Consider the following 18,606-nt stretch of genomic DNA (forward strand, 5'->3'; position numbering starts at 1 on the left):
GGTACGTTGTCGTGGTTCAGGAGTCACATGATGAGGGTCAGCCTATCAGAGATTCATGCGTTCAGTTGTAATGTCATGAGGAAAATTACCTTGGTGAAGGTACATGTGTTTTATTTTGACAATTTCTCATTACTGAATCCCTGACATTGGTTTGCTATTAGCAGGCGTACGCAGAGCAAAGTTAACACAATTTCCTGGATCATCCCAGCAAGGTTGATCACATAAACAAACTATAGTTTAAAAATCTGGAGATTTATGGAAAGGGGCGGATTAAGGATTTTATTCTATACTGTATTTGAACATTGCAAAAATAGCGTTTCTGCGCTTTTCCCTCTGTTAAAATTAGGTTAATTAACAGGATTTTAATTATTAATTAATAAAGTTTTCAAGTTTGAAATTTAATCTTAGCAGTCTTCCCAGCATTTTTCAATCAAATGTTAATATTAAGGACACCTTTGAAGCTCCAGCTGGTAAAGATTCAATCTTTAACAATTATAGCACATCTTTGCACAAATACTTTTGGAGATCAACATTAACAATATTAAAATGCAGAATCTTTTACTTTTAGCAAAGTGTTATTTACACAGGAATAAACACATAAGATTATATTTTTGCTGTAGTTCTTCAAACCATGGTTATAAACCATTTATAAAAGTAGTCAAAACATAAGTGCAAATGAAGACAACACAATAAAAACAAACTCACTGAACGTTCTAGGTAGACGAGTAACGTTTCCAAATGATTCAAAGTATTTTATGATGTTCAGTAATATTTGTTAATTAACCCGAACGTTTCCTGGTGTGTGCGCCGTGGTGCGTGTCAGTTCTATCCTGCACAGATCTAGATCTCAGGGCCGTGCGAAACCTCGCGATACTACAAGTTCCCGTTAGCCCTCGCGCTCAGAGACACTCGATGGAGGATGCGGTAGCCATGTTGTATCGGTGAGAGGATCGAGTCGGTAGGCGAGTGCAAAACGATTAAATTCGGGTTGGAATCGGTTCCATTTACTTCACGGCCCGAAGGAACCGTCTATTCTTGTTTGTATTCGGACTTGTGAGCTCTAGAAGACACAATGAGCGGCGGGACGCCATATTTAGGCAGCAAAATCAGCCTCATCTCGAAGGCCGAGATTCGCTACGAAGGAATCCTGTACACCATCGACACCGAGAACTCGACTGTCGCACTTGCTAAAGGTAACAATGCTAGCCGGCTAATGCAGCTTTAACGCTAGCTAGCGTTGATTCGTGGTGTCTTCTGTGGGAGTGTGCGGTGTTTGTTCACATTTGAAATAAACCCATTAAAAGCTGATGTAATAAAAATATAATAATGATAATGTATAATAAAGATACAATGCATAAAATGACAATGTAAGCCTGGAAATTGGCTACAAGTCGAGTTTATGCTACCATGATTTATCGTTACCATTACCAAGCCGTAACATTACACTAGGATGCTAAATTATGGCAGCAAGCAGCAGCGTTACTTTTCTCCGACTTTATTTGCACGAAAGGAGTAAGCCTTTGCTAAACTTAGCCTGCTTACATTTTAATGTAATTAAAACAACGTAATTCTCCGTATGTGTTGACATGAGTCAGCTTTATACCTCAAAGCTAACGTTAGCGAGACTTAAAACTGCGTGCAAGCCGCCGAGGACCAACGCTAAAAGAAAAAGCTGATGTAATTTTCATTGACAGACTTCAATCCCTTTAATTTGCAAAGCATCTTAACTATTTGTGTGGAAGGTTGAGCGTCTGACGTCACTGAATGCGCATTGACTTCACCTTGTTATTGAATAAGGAAGAAAAGTTCTCTAATAAATATATACTTAGCTAAAGAATTGTTATTATCGTGTGTATTCACACGTCAATGTAGAAAACGATGTCCTGTCATTGTTGATATCGACAGACAAATATGGATATTGCTAAATATTGATATTGATAAGGCTCCAACAGACTAGTGGGACAATATCAATTATCATTAAAGGAGCAAATGTAAGGGTTTCAGCTCTACTACCACGTTAATGCAAACACATACTGTTAATTCATGGAAAGTCATGTGAAGTTTCTTGATGCTTACAACATTGCATCTTTCTCATAAGTTATGAAGATAGATTCATGACTCTACACAACTTGTTTTTGGTCATCTGAATCTACAGGAGATCCAGCAATGATTTGAGACTTAATGTAAACCAATTTTATTAGATCTTCACTTATATATATATTTTTTACCATTAATATGACTATTGTCTCTGACCTCTAAGTCCTTTATTAGCAGGTGCACTGTGTGTTGATACACAAGGTCAGTGAGAAGTCAGAGCTGCTGCTTTTCACATTTTTCCCAAACAACAGAAGTTTATTGAAGTTGATGTTGTTTATGCTTGATGTTATGTTGCATCCTTTATTGATGGTGGATATGCTCAAAATTTTAGTACAGTGATAGCTTATTAATGCAAACTCTTCAGTACAGGCGTCTGTATGCATACCTCAAGTCAAAGCCCAAGTATTGAAACTAGTTGCGAGTTTCAAGGTTTATTAGTAACTGTATAGGAGCTTGTACATATTTCACAAAGTTATATATAGTTTATTATCAAGATTTCTACATAATTTTTATAAAATGTATCTACAAGGATTCCATTGTTGAAGAAGGTGAAAAAGACCCAACTGTCCTGGAATCTAAATTCCACAGAAATGTGTTGGATGTTTGAAAACACAGGTTCCTTGGTGAAGGTGTTCCGTTTGGAGGATTCCAGAAACTTTGGCTAAACTATTTGAGCAGCATGACTCGGTTTTAAATTGTCCGTCCCTCTAGGGAGTTTGAATAAACCCATCATTCAGGCCAACTCAACCAATCCTGTGCAGTCTGCAGTCCTTTCTTGTCTGTCCATGTTACCAAAAAACTTATCTGCAAGTATGACCAGCCATTCTAGTTGCACATGTTTTGCCAAAAATTGCCAAGACTGCACTGTAAGGTCAAAGACAGTGACTTGGTGAAGTGAGATTAAGTATTTTTGACATGATAATCTTTCATTTTGTGTTACTAATTGTGAGCCATCTCCTCTTGATTAGTACGTTCCTTTGGCACGGAGGACCGGCCCACTGACAGGCCTATCCCACCTCGCGATGACACCTTTGAGTACATAATCTTCAGAGGTAGCGACATCAAGGATCTGACTGTGTGCGAACCTCCCAAACCAACATGCACTCTTCCTCAGGACCCTGCTATTGTCCAGGTAAACTATCACCTGCATGACAGGATGAATAATATGAGCATTTAAAGCATTGTTAACCATCTGTTCTTTTCTTCAGTCCTCCATAAGCTCCAGCTCCTCGTCTGCTGCTGCTTCTGCGTCAACATCCTTCCAGGTGTCTGGTTCCTATGGACTCTTCAACCGGCCTCCAGTTACTTCCTATAACCAGTTCAACACCAGTCCCCTGGTTTCCCCCCAGTTTGGACCAGTTGGTGTTGGTAAGTGCAATGCTTTTATGTTTCTTTGGTTTCTGTTTTAAAAGAGCGCATGCTGTGCATGACATCCAAGGGTTCGGGGTCCCTCCATGACTCTTGCACCACGTAAATCATGCAACAGAAACTGAAGAGGGATTGAATCGTGGCATCAGATTGACTTTAAAGGGCTGAAGCCTTCTCTTCCTCCTAACATGTACTGAACAGTTTGAGTTGAATGAGATTATATTGTCTTGCAATTTTAAATAAAGTTTGCTTGAGGTTTCGAATAGTAATAATAATCAGTCTTTTATTAATCCCCATAGAGAAGTTACATTTTTCCACTCTAACAATCACATGCATTTATATATTGATACAGACCTGTATACACACACACACATACACACACACACACACACACACACACACACACACTGGCCTGTAGGCATGCAGAATAATGTCTATGTCCATTGTCTTTATGTTCGTTGTCTTTTTGTGGAATTTGATTTACTTTCTTAATTCTAAGAGCAGAGGTCAGTCAGCGTGCCACTATTTCAGACTTACTATGTGTTGATGGCATCATGTGGCCATTGACTCATCCAGACTTGTTCAGCCTTCTGCTGTTCATTAACAATGAATTCACCTTTAATTTCTATTGGCTGATAGCATCCTGAGGTGCGTGGAGTCCAGCTGCTTTACTTATAGTTGAAGACAACCAATGATCAGACTGATTTTTTTTTTATTCTTAATTTTATATACTGGTTTGATCCCCGAAGGGAAATTAAGACAGCACACTCTAGCTACTGATTACAAACGCATGCATACATGTGAGTACAGGCCCCTGTATCACACACACACACACAAGGGGGCCTGTAGGCATGCAGGGGAGGTAGAGTGGCAGGCAGCTCCTTCTTGGTGCGCCTCAAATGAGCAATTTTTTTGTAAAGGGGACGGCACCTTGCTCAAGGGTGCCTCGGCAGTGCTCCGGAGATGAGCTGACACCTCCCACTGTCAGCTCACCTCCGGGTATATTTTGGGGGGGGCGGGAGCGGGAATCGAACCGCCGATCTTGAATCATAGGACGACCTGCTCTACCGCCCGCTTTACCACTGAGCCACTGCCGCCCCTAATTTTACTGAACAGATGTAGGATGTCCCACTAACTGTGATCTCTGCCCCCTCCAGGCCGCAGCAGTCCCAGCTTGGACCCATTGCAGAAAAGCCCCACTCTGGAACCAGGTGTTCCACCTGCCCCGTCGGCCCCAAACACTGCCACTACAGCACCGGCCCCTGGCCTGGGGCGCAAAAGCCCCACCCACGGCCGCACAGCCTCTTCCACAACTGGTCAGAGCAACCAGAAGATCCAGCACCAGGATGGCGTGGACACTAGGAGGGGTGAGACTGTCAGGGGAGGCCGCAGCAACCAGGGCTGGTCTGCACCCCGAACCATCTCTGCTGCAGATAGGGCTCCCACTGCAGGGCTTACCCACCCTATCTTTAGCCAATCAGGTGAGACCCAGGATCAGGACAAATGTTTAATTATCTGCTGTTGACCGTCAGTTCCACAAGATTTATTCTGTTTTGATAACAACTCAGCTTCTGTTCAGGCTGGTAAAGAATCTGATTTTTTTTCTTACTTTTTCTTAACAGTGTTTTCGGTTGAAAAGAATAATCAGTAGGTCATCCTGCTGGGTACATCTAGCACATGATAGTTCAGTAACAAAACAATTAACAGGTTTATCCTCTCAAAACTCCAAATGCATACAATGCTGTTAGCAGCTACTTAGAAAACTGGAGTCAGTGGTTTCTGATTGGCTGTCTTCTGTCTGATGTCACAGCAGAGTGACTGAAAAGGATATTATAAAATGGAGAGAAATTATTATTTTGGACTTGTATAGATAATAAGGAAAATACAAACCTACTGCGGACATAAATTGTTTAATTCATTTTGTATATCTCAAATGTCATATCTCTGCTCAGAAATGAGGCACATCAAACCTTGTATATTGTTAGAGCAAATAATGTTTCCCACTGATGTTATTTGGTCCTAGAACTCCCACAGTTGATAGCATTGATTTGGAAGGTAGGAGTGTAGTGTCAGGGCTATTTCTCATGACTGCTGACGTTGTTGTGGAAGATTAAAAGACTCTGCTGTTCCAGGCACAGACGTCCCCAAAGCTCCCAAACCAGAATGTGAGCAGACACGAAGTGAAGGCAGAGATATCAGTAAACGCTCCACAGGTTAAACCCTCCTCTGCTCTGAAACCATCCTCAACCCTTCAGACTCTGCATGCCTGTCAGACTTTCCTTTTGGACATTGGAGCCCATACACTCATCATGTCCAGCCACCGATCATCCCGCTTTTCTTTGCTGCTGAACATGTGTGCAGATTGACGTTCATGGCCACATGCCAGCAACACATTTTCAGAGTGTTTCCATGTGACTACCTGAATGATGTGCATCATTTTGTTTATCTGAAGCAGACTGTTTATTTTACGGCTGACCCATAACTCTGGATTTTTCTACCATAGTGGATTTGTGCTCTGGCTGTGATTCTAAAACCCTTTTTCTTTTCTTTTTTAAAGTTGTATTTCAATAGCTAATAATTAATTTTTGTCTTTAGCGGCTGCTGCAGCTCCAGCTAACCGGCGTGGACGAGGGGGAGGACATCGTGGCAGAGGGCGCTTCAACGTTCGCCGGGATGGACCCATGAAGTTTGAGAAAGATTTTGACTTTGAGAGCGCCAACGCCCAGTTCAACAAAGAGGAAATCGACAGGGAGTTCCAGAACAAGCTGAAGCTGAAAGGTACTTTGTTATTTCTGTATTTTTGGTCCTCATAATAATTTAAAATCTCATTTAATTTGCTAATTAACATTTTTGATTAACATTAATTAACATTTTTTCCTCTTTCCACCTGTAATTTAGTTTTCACCAACAGATGAGACTCATGAGCATCATTTGTGTTCAAGATGTCTTATCCAAATGAATAAAGTAATCCCAGCATGGGGCTAAATATGTCTGAAAGGTGAATAGTATCATTGTAAACAGATTTTCATATAATCTGGAGACAACATGTTTTGTTTTCTAAAGTTTGACCTCATCAAGAGCTGCTTTCTGCTCTTTGCCTCAGTATAGGTGGAAACACCCATCTGTGGGTGACTGTAATCAATAGATCGTCTCAAGAAATCGTCACACGATTGGTTGTTTGTGTAGAGTAGGTTTGAGAGATTAGGGAACAGATGGATCTTTGTGCCGTCGATCAGCTGCAACTGATTTCTGTCGTTCCTGAATACCAAGATCTTACATGCATGCTTTCTACAGCCACAGTAAATCTGATACTAGCCTGACCGCATGGTGTAAAATGGACTGTTTACCTTTAGATGAGAAAACTGAGAAGGCGGTGAACGGAGAGGACAAGGGCGACTCAGGCGTGGAGACCCAGAACAGTGAGGGCAACGCCGATGAGGAGTGTGACCCACTGGGCCCAAACTGCTACTACGACAAGTCCAAGTCTTTCTTCGACAACATCTCCTGTGACGACACCAGGTCTGTTTGTGTTCATGTTTGCGGTGTTGAAGCTGAAGCGTGCAAACAAATCTTCCGTGTCTCCTAGCTGTGTATCTGGTTTCACTGTGGTCGTGTTTCATTTCAACAGGAAAGCAAATGACAAGTCTGGAGGCTCGGTTTTCCCAAGGTGAGGGTTGTTTTGTGTTGTGATTGATTTGGTGTTTGTTTGAATGACCTATATTTAAGTAGGACGTAAGACCTGTTTAGGCTTCATTGAACAGTGTTTTTTGCCGCTCCCTTCATCACCCCCCCCTGCAGAGAGCGGAGGCAGACCTGGGCGGAGGAGAGGAGGATGAACGCTGAGACGTTTGGCATTCCTCTTCGTCAGGGCCGAGGACGTGGCGGTTACCGCGGCCGTGGTGGTATGGGCTTCCGAGGAGGTCGAGGGCGTTCGGCTAGCCGAGGGTCCTTCGGCCCACCGCAGGGGGGCGGCGGCTACAGGGGAGGATACAGAGGAAACCAAGCTGGGCGGGAGTTTGCCGACCTATCAGCATACAGGGTAAAACCTGACTGTCATGGTTTAAATAGATTGATATAACTATAGCTTTATGTTAACACACTAGTCTGTTTAGTGTAAGTAAGCAACAAGTACAAGTTAAGATGAGCTGTAAACACTGTTGTAGAAAATAAAATGTATAGAAAAATATCAAAATCAAATTGAATTAACTTTAACATGCATTTCTGGCTCTGGGGATTGTAAAGTTTTCATGAACAGACCATAATAATCGTTTTTCTGTCTACTGAAAATGTTCCTTTAATTCCAAATATCCGTTTTCTTTTTGCCCTTTTCTTCCAGAAGGACAACAAAGTGGCTGCATAGTCTCAGCGGGATGGAGATTGTTCAGAGGGTGGAACTGGTTCAAGCTCAAAGGAAACAAATAGTTTGAGTTGCTATTTTGTTGACTAAATAATGAAGATTGTTTACTAGTGTATGTTTGTCACCAGCACTGTGGTTCGGCTGCTCGGTTACAGTGACGGAAACAACAAAACGACCACAAAGTTTATCAGAGCAACATTTAAAATGAGTCCAAAACTGTTCAAAAGATTATATCCAAGTGACTGAAATTCATTTCCTGCTTCAGAAAGATGTTAATTTCCTGTCTGTGGTTGGATGCGGCCCCACCCCTCTCTAACTTGTAGCTTTATGTGAGGGGGGGTCAGTCTGTCCTACTGAACTCCAGCACCAAACAGCCCACAGGTCTCAGTCACACCTGTTATCAAGTATTTTTCTACTGTTCTCTAGTTGACGGCTCCTCTCACCTGTCTCGCTCCTCTCACCTGTCTCACCTGCTTCAGTCTCAGTGCTCGTGGTTCTCTCTCATGAAGTCACCTCTCAGCTTCGGTCCCTTATTTTCTTCTGTTTTCTAATATTAAACGTAGGACAGGTGTCACATTTTAACCGTAGCATAGGGAGCTATCGACATGTACTTGACTGGGTTTGTGCGTTTTTCTCCCAGTCCACAAGCTAACTGGGACACAGATGGACCACTGGTCAGTCGCTATTTGTGTTTTGCTCATAAGCCTCTGGCGCTCAGAGATGCTGCATTTTAAATCGATTCAAACTCGCCGAACGCGTCCCAGCAGAGACGTACGGAAGGTTCAGAATGCCAAAAGTAAATTACAGGATTTTCTTTGCTACCACTGTTGTGTTTAAGACTTATGAGGTTTTTGTCTTTAAAAGTTAATACATATTTTTAATGGTTTCTTCATTAAAATCACAGCACAGAACACAAAGTAAAGGTGAAATAATTTTAGAATCTGGAAACTAGATCGCCAGAAACACGCTGGCTGGTTGGTTCAAGTTGGCGGTTTCCAAACAGGAAACAGTTTGGTGGTCGTCTGCCAAAAAATATCCTCTGTCACCTTTGAGCATCTCAAAGAAAAACATCTTGGGAGAGAAATAAGAATCATCTTTGAAGTTGATTTTGAGTTTTACAGTTAGATTCTGTTCTTTTAGCTTCCTCCATAAACCAGGAAACACTAAGGTGGGACTTCCTGTTCTCAAAGTGATAACGATCAAATGTTTCTCAAAACATTGAGTAAAATATGCTTCTGTGTCGAGAGGGGCTTCACCTATTTTTCCCTTCATAACAGAAAGGGAGTTAGTTACTATATGTAATAGAGTACCTGACGTGCTCTTTACTTTTATGTGTCATGATTTTAATTTGGAGAGTTCACGTCAGAATAAAGCCGTTGAAGACAAAATATGAAACATCTTTCATTGATTTGTTCAGGAAACGAGAAGATGTTTTTGACATTTTTAATCTTCTGTATTTCTCTGCTCTTCATTAATGTCCTTCAGACACTTGGTATGTTTTTGTTTTGTTTTTTTATTTTGAGCTGCTTCACGAGACACGTCAAACACAGAAACCACTTCTGTTACACTAAAGTTTGCTTTTTATAGACGCCGCTGACTTTATCCTGGTGAAGCTGGAGGAGATAAACAGACGAGGAGATTAGTTTTATGACGTTCCTTCCATGAGGTCACGAAGGGTCGGACTGAGGAGTTCTGAATGAATGATCAGTGGGATTTCAGTGCTCAAGACTTTCATTGGATTTTTAAATCTGATTCTGGGGGTGGGGTGGGGTGGGGTGGTCATCTGTTATCAGATTGTATTCAGAAAACAAACTGGTCAAAAATGAGGAGGTTTGGTAATATGTGAGTTAAAATCTAAATTCCATGTGTAACTTGGTTAGAATGAGCCTCCCCCTAATTATTTGTGCAAAGATGTCAGCTTGATGTGCAAAACTACCTTTAAAGTACGTAAATGTGCTCAGGAAATGTAGAAGTTTTGTTTTTTTGTTTTTTGGATACGCCTTAATGCTACAGAGCGACGCTAACGTCACGGCTCAAGAAGTGTAGGAGAGATCTGACATTAGGTGGTCGGTGTTGCACACTGCTGCTTTTCAATTTGAGAACATTAGACTTAACCATGTGAAAATAAATTTGATGTTTCCTCGTTACAGAAGCTTCTGCTTTGGCACCAAAACCAGTTTTCAGCTCGTAGAAACGAACAGTGCAGACAGCCGCAGATCGATCAGAAGATTGTGTAAACTGAATAATTATGTTAGCATTTAGTAGAATTCTTAATGACAGGACAATTCTTTTGAAAAAACTTTATCTAGTCTTTAAATTTGTTGCAAAGGGATTTTGGGAAGTGTTTGTATTTAACGATCAGGACTGACAATGACCACTAGAACACGTATGTGATCTTTAAGGTGGTGGTACTTCAAGGAAACATCAATGATGTTGAACTTCTAGGGAATAATAAACATTCTGCAGTTTGAAAGTGACTCCATGTCCCAATTCAAACTGTCTTGAAGTGAATATTATTAAGATTTTGGTTTGCTACTTAAAATGTGGAAATGAAAGCAAAGATTAAAATAGAAAATATTTAAAAATCAATTTGTGAAGACAGAATGAGGAAATTGTGTTTTAACTTTTTATTTTTAAGGCCTGAATCTTCAGTTCTGGGATTTTGTTTTTCTTCAGACATCAATCATGCTATTTTAATTTGCTATTTTATTTAAGGCAAACGTGTTTTTGTTCAAGGAATATTTCGGAGAACCGGTTTGACAGCAGAGGTTCTCAACTCTGCCTAGACGAGTGGAGCTCTCACCCCGACCAGCGTTGTGTTCAAATATATACAACACTACATGATGTTCGTACTTTTCTTACTTGGGTAGAAATTATTATTTTTTAAAAGTTTGTTGATGCAATAACTGGAGGTGTGTCTAAACATCAGGAGGTGGATGGTAGACGCCACCAGGGTGCGCTTGCTTTTCACTTCTGGCTTCTTTTTACACTCTGGAGTCACAGCCACATGTTTGTTTCAGCCCAGCATGGCGTCCCCCTCTGTGGACCCCGGTGGACTGGGATTTTTATTAAGAGCAAATAAATTGTTGTTCAGTAGACTGCGTCTTCTGTCTTTTTTGCTTATCAGGTCGGAAAGGACTCGAGGCCTTTTCCTGTGGTTGAGATTTAAAACCAGTTGATTCAGTTTGTTTATTCTGACATATGATCAGACTGAAGAACCCGAGACACAGGAAGGTTTATTAGTCTATATGTAATCTCGTGCTTTATATGTCAATGTGAAAACATCCGTTGGATTTCTAGAACCAATATTTAGTCATGAGACCAGATGTGAATGTTGTGCTACTTTTTTGGTTTTCAAAGCTGAAAGAGTCTAGCTTCAATTCATAAGTAACAAGGTTTATTATTCAATGTCAAGGACTATTGGTTTGATAGAACTGAGGTAAAATTAATTTTTTTTTTTTTTAAAATTAATCTGCCACTTGTTCTTTTTAACATTTACAGCAATTATATTTATTTTTTTTATTTTTATTTTTTAATTTAGGAATAATTAAAAATGCTGTCCATAATCCATAATATGGATTTTAGAGTGTTCAAACTGCGTTTCACCGTAAACTATCTTGTTTTACATAACTCGCGGCGCGCTCGTCCCTCCCCCAGTGGGCGGGGTTTAGCCTGGGGGCCGAGTCAGAGCTCTGCTGCCATTGGTCCAGGGCGGGTCTAACCATCTCCGTCGCCTGCCGTCGGTGTTGCTTCACCGCCCGGCCCCGTCTCCTCCTGAACACCGCACGGAGAGCAGCTGTCCGCCCCTGTGAGCCCCACGACAACGAGCAGTAACCACCGCCATGGCTCTGACCCGCGACCCCAACTACCAGCAGCTGCAGCAGTGGCACAAGGCGAACGCCGGCAGCCTCAACATGAGGGCCATGTTCGACAGCGACAAGGAGCGCTTCGACAAATTCAGGTTGGAGATGTGGACGTGACCGTGGTCACGGCGGTGATGAGGATGATGATGGTGATGAGGATGATGATGATGATGATGATGATGATGATGAAGTTTGACATGCATGTTAAACTCTTCCGGAAATAAATGTGGTGTGAGTCTGTAATGATGTGGCGTTTTATTTCCTTCTTGACGCGGATTAAAGTTCCACAAGGTCATCGTTTCATAACGGGCCGGTTCTGATTGTCATGGATGTATGAAACGTTCGGAAAGTTTCTATCAGGCTTGTCCTCACGTCAGAAAACCTTAAACTTCTTCCATATTTGTAGTTTATTGCTTAGAGTGCATGACATCGCCCTGTGTACGATCAACTAGCAGGCATTAGCGCGCTAGCTAATAGTGCTGCATCCATTATCGGACAGAGGCTGTCTGCGGACAGTTCTGACGTCCGTGTAACGGGATTCTAGGATACTTGCAGTTTATCTTATTGGATTACAAGAGGTTTATAATGTTGTTTCAGTAACTTAATGAAAATATGTTAGTCTGTTTGAGGCCACCCTGACGGCAGATCTGTGTCCGATAACAGGCGTCACGTTTTATAGCTTTCTTGTAAATATTCACTCGTCAACCTGTTAAACGCTCCCTCCTGATTGGCTGACCGTCGTCATGTGACACCTGGACCCTGACGATGTGCCCCTAGAATCTGGGTCACGTGGGTGTCAGTATTAGAGCAGGTACATTATCAACAGGTCCAGAATGTGAACTAGATCCAGATCACATCCGGATCACCTCTGATCTGGTGGTGATGTCATTGGGTGATTTTTTTTTTGTTCAATAAAATTGTCCAATTTCCTTTGGGGGATTACTAAAGTATACAAAAAAAGAAGAAGAAGAAGTTAGAAGTTAAATTCTAGTAAATGTCCCACAATGATAAAGTACACTTGTTCTTCAACTAAATCAGAGGTGAACAGAGTTCCAACATTTAAGCCTGTAGTCGTATTTTTACTCTTAAATTGGTTAGACTTCTTTTTCGATGAATTAATTTATCTATAAATTAATTTAAAATAATTATAATAATAATAAACCAGAGGAGTGGAAATTCATCTTTGGCTCACCAGACTTACAGACAAGACATTTAAGACACAAGACAGCAGTGAGGATCACACCATAGAAAGATAAGACAACAGCACTAAGAAGAGATCGTCCAACATAAAAAAAAAACCTGCTTCATCATCATCATTATCATCATCATCACCATCGTTACCACCATTACCATCACCACCATTTTAAATTTGTTTATTTTACTTTTGTTCCCTGTATGGTAGTGAAACAGGAAGTTGGACCTAGTGTTTTATTCTGAAATGTCTCTTTGTCTGTAGCACGATTCTGAATACGAGTGAGGGAGAAATCCTGCTGGACTTTTCAAAGAACCTCATCAACCAGGAAGTGATGAAAATGCTGTTTGCCATGGTAACACACATTTTTAAAGAACACACATGCAGGGCTTTAGCATGAATAAGCAAAGATAATTTCTCTTAAGAAATGTGCTGCTGCTCCTCTGGTTCTGTGTTTATGAAGAGAATAAAATCAGTTCTTTGTGAAACTTCAGCACAGAGTGAGACATCATTTTTTTTACCACAATCTCTGACCCAATCTCTGACTCTGATCTCTGACATCTCTGATGTAATAAACAGAAAAAGGATTTTGAAAATGTTCAAGTTAAATGTGAAGTAAAATTAAAAACCTGATGTATGGAGGCTTATTTCTACAAAATCCTGGCATTACAATTAAAACGTTTTTAAAGCAGAAAAGTTTATCATGAAATCTTCTGCCAGTACGATGAAGAAAGGATCCTTTATTTTACACAGAAGAGAAACTGTTTCCTCATCTCCTCTTTCGCCATCATGTCGCTCCTGTATGCAGGAACAAAAGATTTCAGCCATGACCTGAAAGTGAGAACAGATTTCCTCACCCTGTTGGCTCATTTCTTCCTCCTCAGATAAAATAAGCCTGTTGCTCAAATGAAATGAAAAAGCAAGATTTCAACACTTATTTTGAAAAGGAGTGCCCGTATATCTGTTGTGTAGTAAGGTGTGGTAATGTGTAACAGCTCAGAATTCTTCCTCCTCAGATGCCAGGCGAACAGGTTTGTTCAACCCGACTCACTGCCAATGTGTTCGTTGTTTTCACAGGCTAAGTCCAGAGGCGTGGAGGAAGCCAGGGAGAAGATGTTCTCTGGGGAGAAGATCAACTTCACCGAGGTACTGGGGACATCAAGAGAACCCCTCAACCTCCATGACCCCCGGAAGTGCAGAACTAATAAACACAGGGACATTAGCTTGATGCTAATCGCTTTCTTAATCCTCAGAACATTTTTATGAAGGGTTACGGTTAACACACAAACACACACACATGCACACACACACATGCGTGCAGAGAATCACCATTTCAGTTTATGCTGATTGATTATTGACCACAGACTAAAGGAAGGACTCAACTGCAGCAGACATGGCAACACGAGTTTGGCGTGAAAGTCCCGATTATATAGATAACATGCAAAAAACACGCCAACTGTCTAACAGTGGGAGGGGGGGAATCAGTGACAGTATCAGCCATCCAACTTTATAGTGGTGTTGCATTCAGGGCTTCCAAATGGCAGCTGTGATATGCAGTAATTACTGTATATAGTTGTGTTGCATTCAGGGACGGTGTTGATGATGGTGACTGTCAGCGTGGTGACTGGATGAATATTGTTATATACTGTGTGTGTGTGTGTGTGTGTGTGTGGCCTTCAGGGTCGCGCAGTGCTCCACATTGCCCTGCGTAACCGCTCCAACACGCCCATCCCCGTTGACGGTAAAGACGTGATGCCAGAGGTGAACCGGGTCCTGGAGAAGATGAAGGCCTTCTGTGTCGTAAGGACCAACAACCACCTCACTTCCTGTCACCACAGAAGAAGAGAAAAGGTCATGACCTTTACTTTCTGCCGTTCACAGAAAGTTCGTAGCGGCGAGTGGAAAGGCTTCAGCGGGAGAAGCATCACTGACGTCGTGAACATCGGCATCGGGGGTTCGGACCTGGTGAGTGATTGGCCAGTCAGACTGAAGCTGTGATGTCATCACTGGGTGACGAGAACGCGGAAGTCTGTGTGACAGAAACAAGATGAGATGTGGATTTGCAAAGTGCTGATGATGTGTTGCGTTCAGGGTCCTCCGGTGATGGCTGTGTTTTAGTGTAACTGTGTTGCGTTCAGGGCCCTCTGATGGTGACGGAGGCCCTCAAACCGTACTCAAAGGACGGACCAAACGTCTGGTTTGTCTCCAACATCGACGGGACTCATCTGGCGAAGACTCTCGCACAGCTCAAGCCAGAAACCACGCTCTTCGTCATCGCCTCTAAGGTACCGGCCCGTCATGTGACCGTCATGTGACCATCATGTGTGTCAGTTCCGCTGGACTTACCCTCTGTTCTCTGACCTTCTGTCAGACCTTCACCACCCAGGAGACCATCACCAATGCCGAGTCCGCCAGGGACTGGTTCCTGCAGGCAGCCAATGACGTGAGTCCGTTTGTTCCCTGAGAGCTGATTGGACGATCCGATGATCTCCGTCTCAACGTGTTTCTGTCATGTTTTCCTCTATTCTTCAACAGAAATCTGCTGTCGCCAAACATTTTGTGGCGCTGTCCACCAACGCGGTGAGGACTTCCTGTTTACTCTCATCAGAGGTTTATGATCAAATGGTTTGTTGCTATGGGAACCACTCATCTGATGTTTTCCACTTCAGGCTAAAGTGAAGGATTTCGGCATCGATACGGAGAACATGTTCGAGTTCTGGGATGTAAGTGTGACTGATAAATAGGGTGATTGATAAATGTATTGATTACCTAAGTTCTCTTCTGTGAGTGAAGCAGCTGATTGATGATCGTTGTGACGTCTAAACCATAAATCATTTTATAATAATTTAACATCCTGTACCTGAGAAACCAGGTCAGTAGAGACTGATCCCAGTTTTAATTTCCTCTCTGGATTTTTTTTGTTTTTCTGATCGTGCCTTCTGATTGGTTGATTGACTCTGATGAACGTAGGCATGTTTGTTTCTCCTCAGTGGGTCGGAGGTCGTTACTCACTGTGGTCGGCCATCGGTCTGTCCATCGCTCTGCACATCGGTACGTCAGCCGTGAGCACTCATAACCTTCACCTCAAGCCAGGACTACAATTGATCGATTGATTGATAAAGTGCTGATTGTCACATGATTTATTTGTGTTTCAGGCTTCGAGCACTTCGAACAGCTCCTTTCGGGAGCTCACTGGATGGTAGGTGCATGAACCGCTCTAAACAGCAGCAAAACTGCGGTGAGGAAGAGGATGGGGCTCTTCCTCTGCTGCTGCTGACCTTCCTCTCTCCTCCTGCAGGACAATCACTTCCGTAACACCCCTCTGGAGAAGAACGCCCCGGTGCTGCTTGCCCTCCTGGGCGTCTGGTACGTCAACTTCTTCCAGGCTGAGACTCACGCCCTGCTGCCCTACGACCAGTACATGCACCGCTTCGCTGCCTACTTCCAGCAGGTGGGTACCACGGCGACAGTAGGCCTCCTCTTCTTTCTCGGATCAGGTATCATGTGACTTGTTGCTGTGGCTGTCTGTCAGGGTGACATGGAGTCTAACGGGAAGTACATCACCAGAGAAGGCACGCGTGTCGACTATCACACCGGACCAATCGTGTGGGGCGAGCCGGGGACCAACGGACAGCACGCCTTCTACCAGCTGATCCACCAAGGTGACGGCACGCCTCCTAAAAATGCTTTGTGTTACATATATCTATAGAAATGTATTATATTACGATCACAAATCAGAATATAAAGCGTGTTCTGATTGGTGGAGCAGCTCCGGGCCGAGGAGACACCTCAGGCCTCGGATTGGTTGTTGTTGGAGGAGGTGGAGGACAGACTCCAAACTGCTAACGTGTTGACATTCCTGTGAGCTAACAGCCTGACTCCCGAACACAACGTGTTGTGTTTACTGACCTGGAGCTGCTGGTTTGAAGTCCATGGTGCATTCAAGGTCCACCTCCCTTTTATCAGCAAAAGGGACACCAGAGCTCAGATACAGATAGAGGGGCGTGTTGGTGACACTGAAGACGAACCCCCAGCAGCAGAAATCAGAAGTGCTTTTGTGATGTTTACCCATGATGCACAGCAGCGTAATTTAACCTGAATGAAATGTGCACGAGTTAATTTAAAGCACATCCAGTAGCAGCTGACCTCCAACACCACAAACGATTACTGGTTTTAGTGGTTTCCTGTGTGAATTACTGCCTCCGTCTCACCAGGAATATTAAACACAACGTGAACCCACTTCCTGTTTCCTCACCAGGAACCCGTATGATTCCTGCTGACTTCCTCATTCCAGCTCAGTCTCAGAATCCAATCAGGGACAACCTTCATCACAAGGTAACTCCCACTGCACTGCTATATGTCTTCATACACACCCCCAGGGGAAAAATGTTCCATAAGGGCTGCAGGTTATTAGCTGTAATAACCTGTTAATATGTCTCTTTGTGTGAGGGCGTGTTCATAACGACTTGTAAAACTATGAACGTCTTTCAGATCCTAGTGGCGAACTTTTTGGCTCAGACCGAAGCGCTGATGAAAGGAAAGACGCCAGACGAGGCTCGAAAAGAGCTGCAGGCGGCCGGCATGACGGCCGACGCCGTGGAAAACCTGCTGCCTCACAAAGTAACTCAGAAACAACCAAACGCGTCGCTCACGTTAATACTGCTGCAGTTCAGCCTGCAGAAGGCACATTGAGGTCAAAGGTCAAAACAGCTGCTCCATTAAGGCCTCTATTCTTTTTTCCGCTCAAAGGTTTTCAACGGAAACAAGCCAAGTAACTCCATCGTATTCAAGAAGCTGACCCCGTTCACACTGGGAGCTCTGGTTGGTGAGTACATGTTGTATGGCAACCAGCTGGTTTAACTGAGAAACCATGAGAATGTTGGGTGGACTCAAACGGCGACTGTCACCTCCGGCCACTAGAGGTCACTACAGGTTCAAGTTTACAGCTCTTTCCTCTATGATCTAACTAAATTCGGAAAATCATCTGTGAAACAAACAATTTCTTTTCAAAGCTTAAAATGTTTGGTCAGTTGTTTTAACTTTAACTGGATTTAAAGTTGCGACCAGAGATTAGAGATGATTGACACGTTTGATCCTGATCTGTTCTTTCAGCCATGTATGAACACAAGATCTTCGTGCAGGGCGTCATCTGGGACATCAACAGCTACGACCAGTGGGGGTGAGTTCCTTCAGTTGACTGTCAGACGTGTTGTTGTTTCTTTTTAATGCCTCAAAATGTTCAGATGGGCGGAGTCACGTGAGTGACATCATAAATAACATCTTCTTGTCTGCCTCTCTCAGTGTTGAACTTGGGAAGCAGCTGGCGAAGAAGATAGAGCCAGAGCTGAAGAACGAGTCCAAGGTCACCTCCCACGACTCCTCCACTAACGGACTCATCAACTTCCTGAAGAAGAACTTTGCCTAACTCCTCCTCTTCCTCTCTCTCTCTTCCTCCTCCCACCACCCCCGGTCTTCTGTCATTGGCTGAAACACTGCCTCGTGTCACCCGTGAGAATGAGCGCTTCATGTGTGTCGAACTTGTCCTGTAGATGCGTCTGAAAAGGGAAATGATGCTTTTATTTGGGAGGGTGAAATAGAATGTGCAGAAATTACTGTAGCTGACGACTTTCACAATAAAAGTCGCGTTAATCACTGACCCTTTGCTTCTTCTTTAGATGATTTTATTGTGAAAATTTGTTCTGGTTTCATGTCATCAGCTGAAGAGAGAA

General features: G+C 42.9%; 2 protein-coding genes across 3 annotated transcripts; both read left to right on the forward strand.

Annotated features, from left to right (window-relative positions):
* The first annotated feature begins 914 nt into the window (after positions 1 to 914).
* Positions 915 to 10,918, forward strand: lsm14aa (LSM14A mRNA processing body assembly factor a). Of its 2 annotated transcripts, none has more exons than XM_068313118.1 (9): positions 915 to 1,193; positions 3,066 to 3,229; positions 3,306 to 3,465; positions 4,623 to 4,946; positions 6,061 to 6,243; positions 6,819 to 6,984; positions 7,094 to 7,132; positions 7,264 to 7,504; positions 7,802 to 10,918. In XM_068313118.1, exons 1-9 carry the CDS (start codon positions 1,073 to 1,075, stop codon positions 7,823 to 7,825), a joined length of 1,422 nt encoding a protein of 473 aa, XP_068169219.1. In that variant the 5' UTR covers positions 915 to 1,072; the 3' UTR covers positions 7,826 to 10,918. The 2 variants fall into 2 exon arrangements, with proteins under 2 accessions (XP_068169219.1, XP_068169220.1); XM_068313119.1 differs by having other exon boundaries at positions 7,805 to 10,918.
* Positions 10,919 to 11,547: 629 nt separating this feature from the next.
* On the forward strand, positions 11,548 to 18,533 carry gpia (glucose-6-phosphate isomerase a). Its single transcript, XM_068312238.1, has 18 exons — positions 11,548 to 11,783; positions 13,142 to 13,232; positions 13,955 to 14,023; positions 14,558 to 14,677; positions 14,759 to 14,842; positions 15,016 to 15,162; positions 15,249 to 15,320; positions 15,413 to 15,457; positions 15,547 to 15,600; positions 15,868 to 15,928; positions 16,033 to 16,076; positions 16,176 to 16,328; positions 16,410 to 16,539; positions 17,136 to 17,212; positions 17,369 to 17,497; positions 17,627 to 17,702; positions 17,990 to 18,056; positions 18,179 to 18,533. Exons 1-18 carry the CDS (start codon positions 11,665 to 11,667, stop codon positions 18,300 to 18,302), a joined length of 1,662 nt encoding a protein of 553 aa, XP_068168339.1. The 5' UTR covers positions 11,548 to 11,664; the 3' UTR covers positions 18,303 to 18,533.
* Positions 18,534 to 18,606: the final 73 nt, after the last annotated feature.

This window comes from Antennarius striatus, chromosome 4 (genome assembly GCF_040054535.1).
Source record: "Antennarius striatus isolate MH-2024 chromosome 4, ASM4005453v1, whole genome shotgun sequence".
In the NCBI taxonomy this organism is placed as follows: domain Eukaryota; kingdom Metazoa; phylum Chordata; class Actinopteri; order Lophiiformes; family Antennariidae; genus Antennarius; species Antennarius striatus.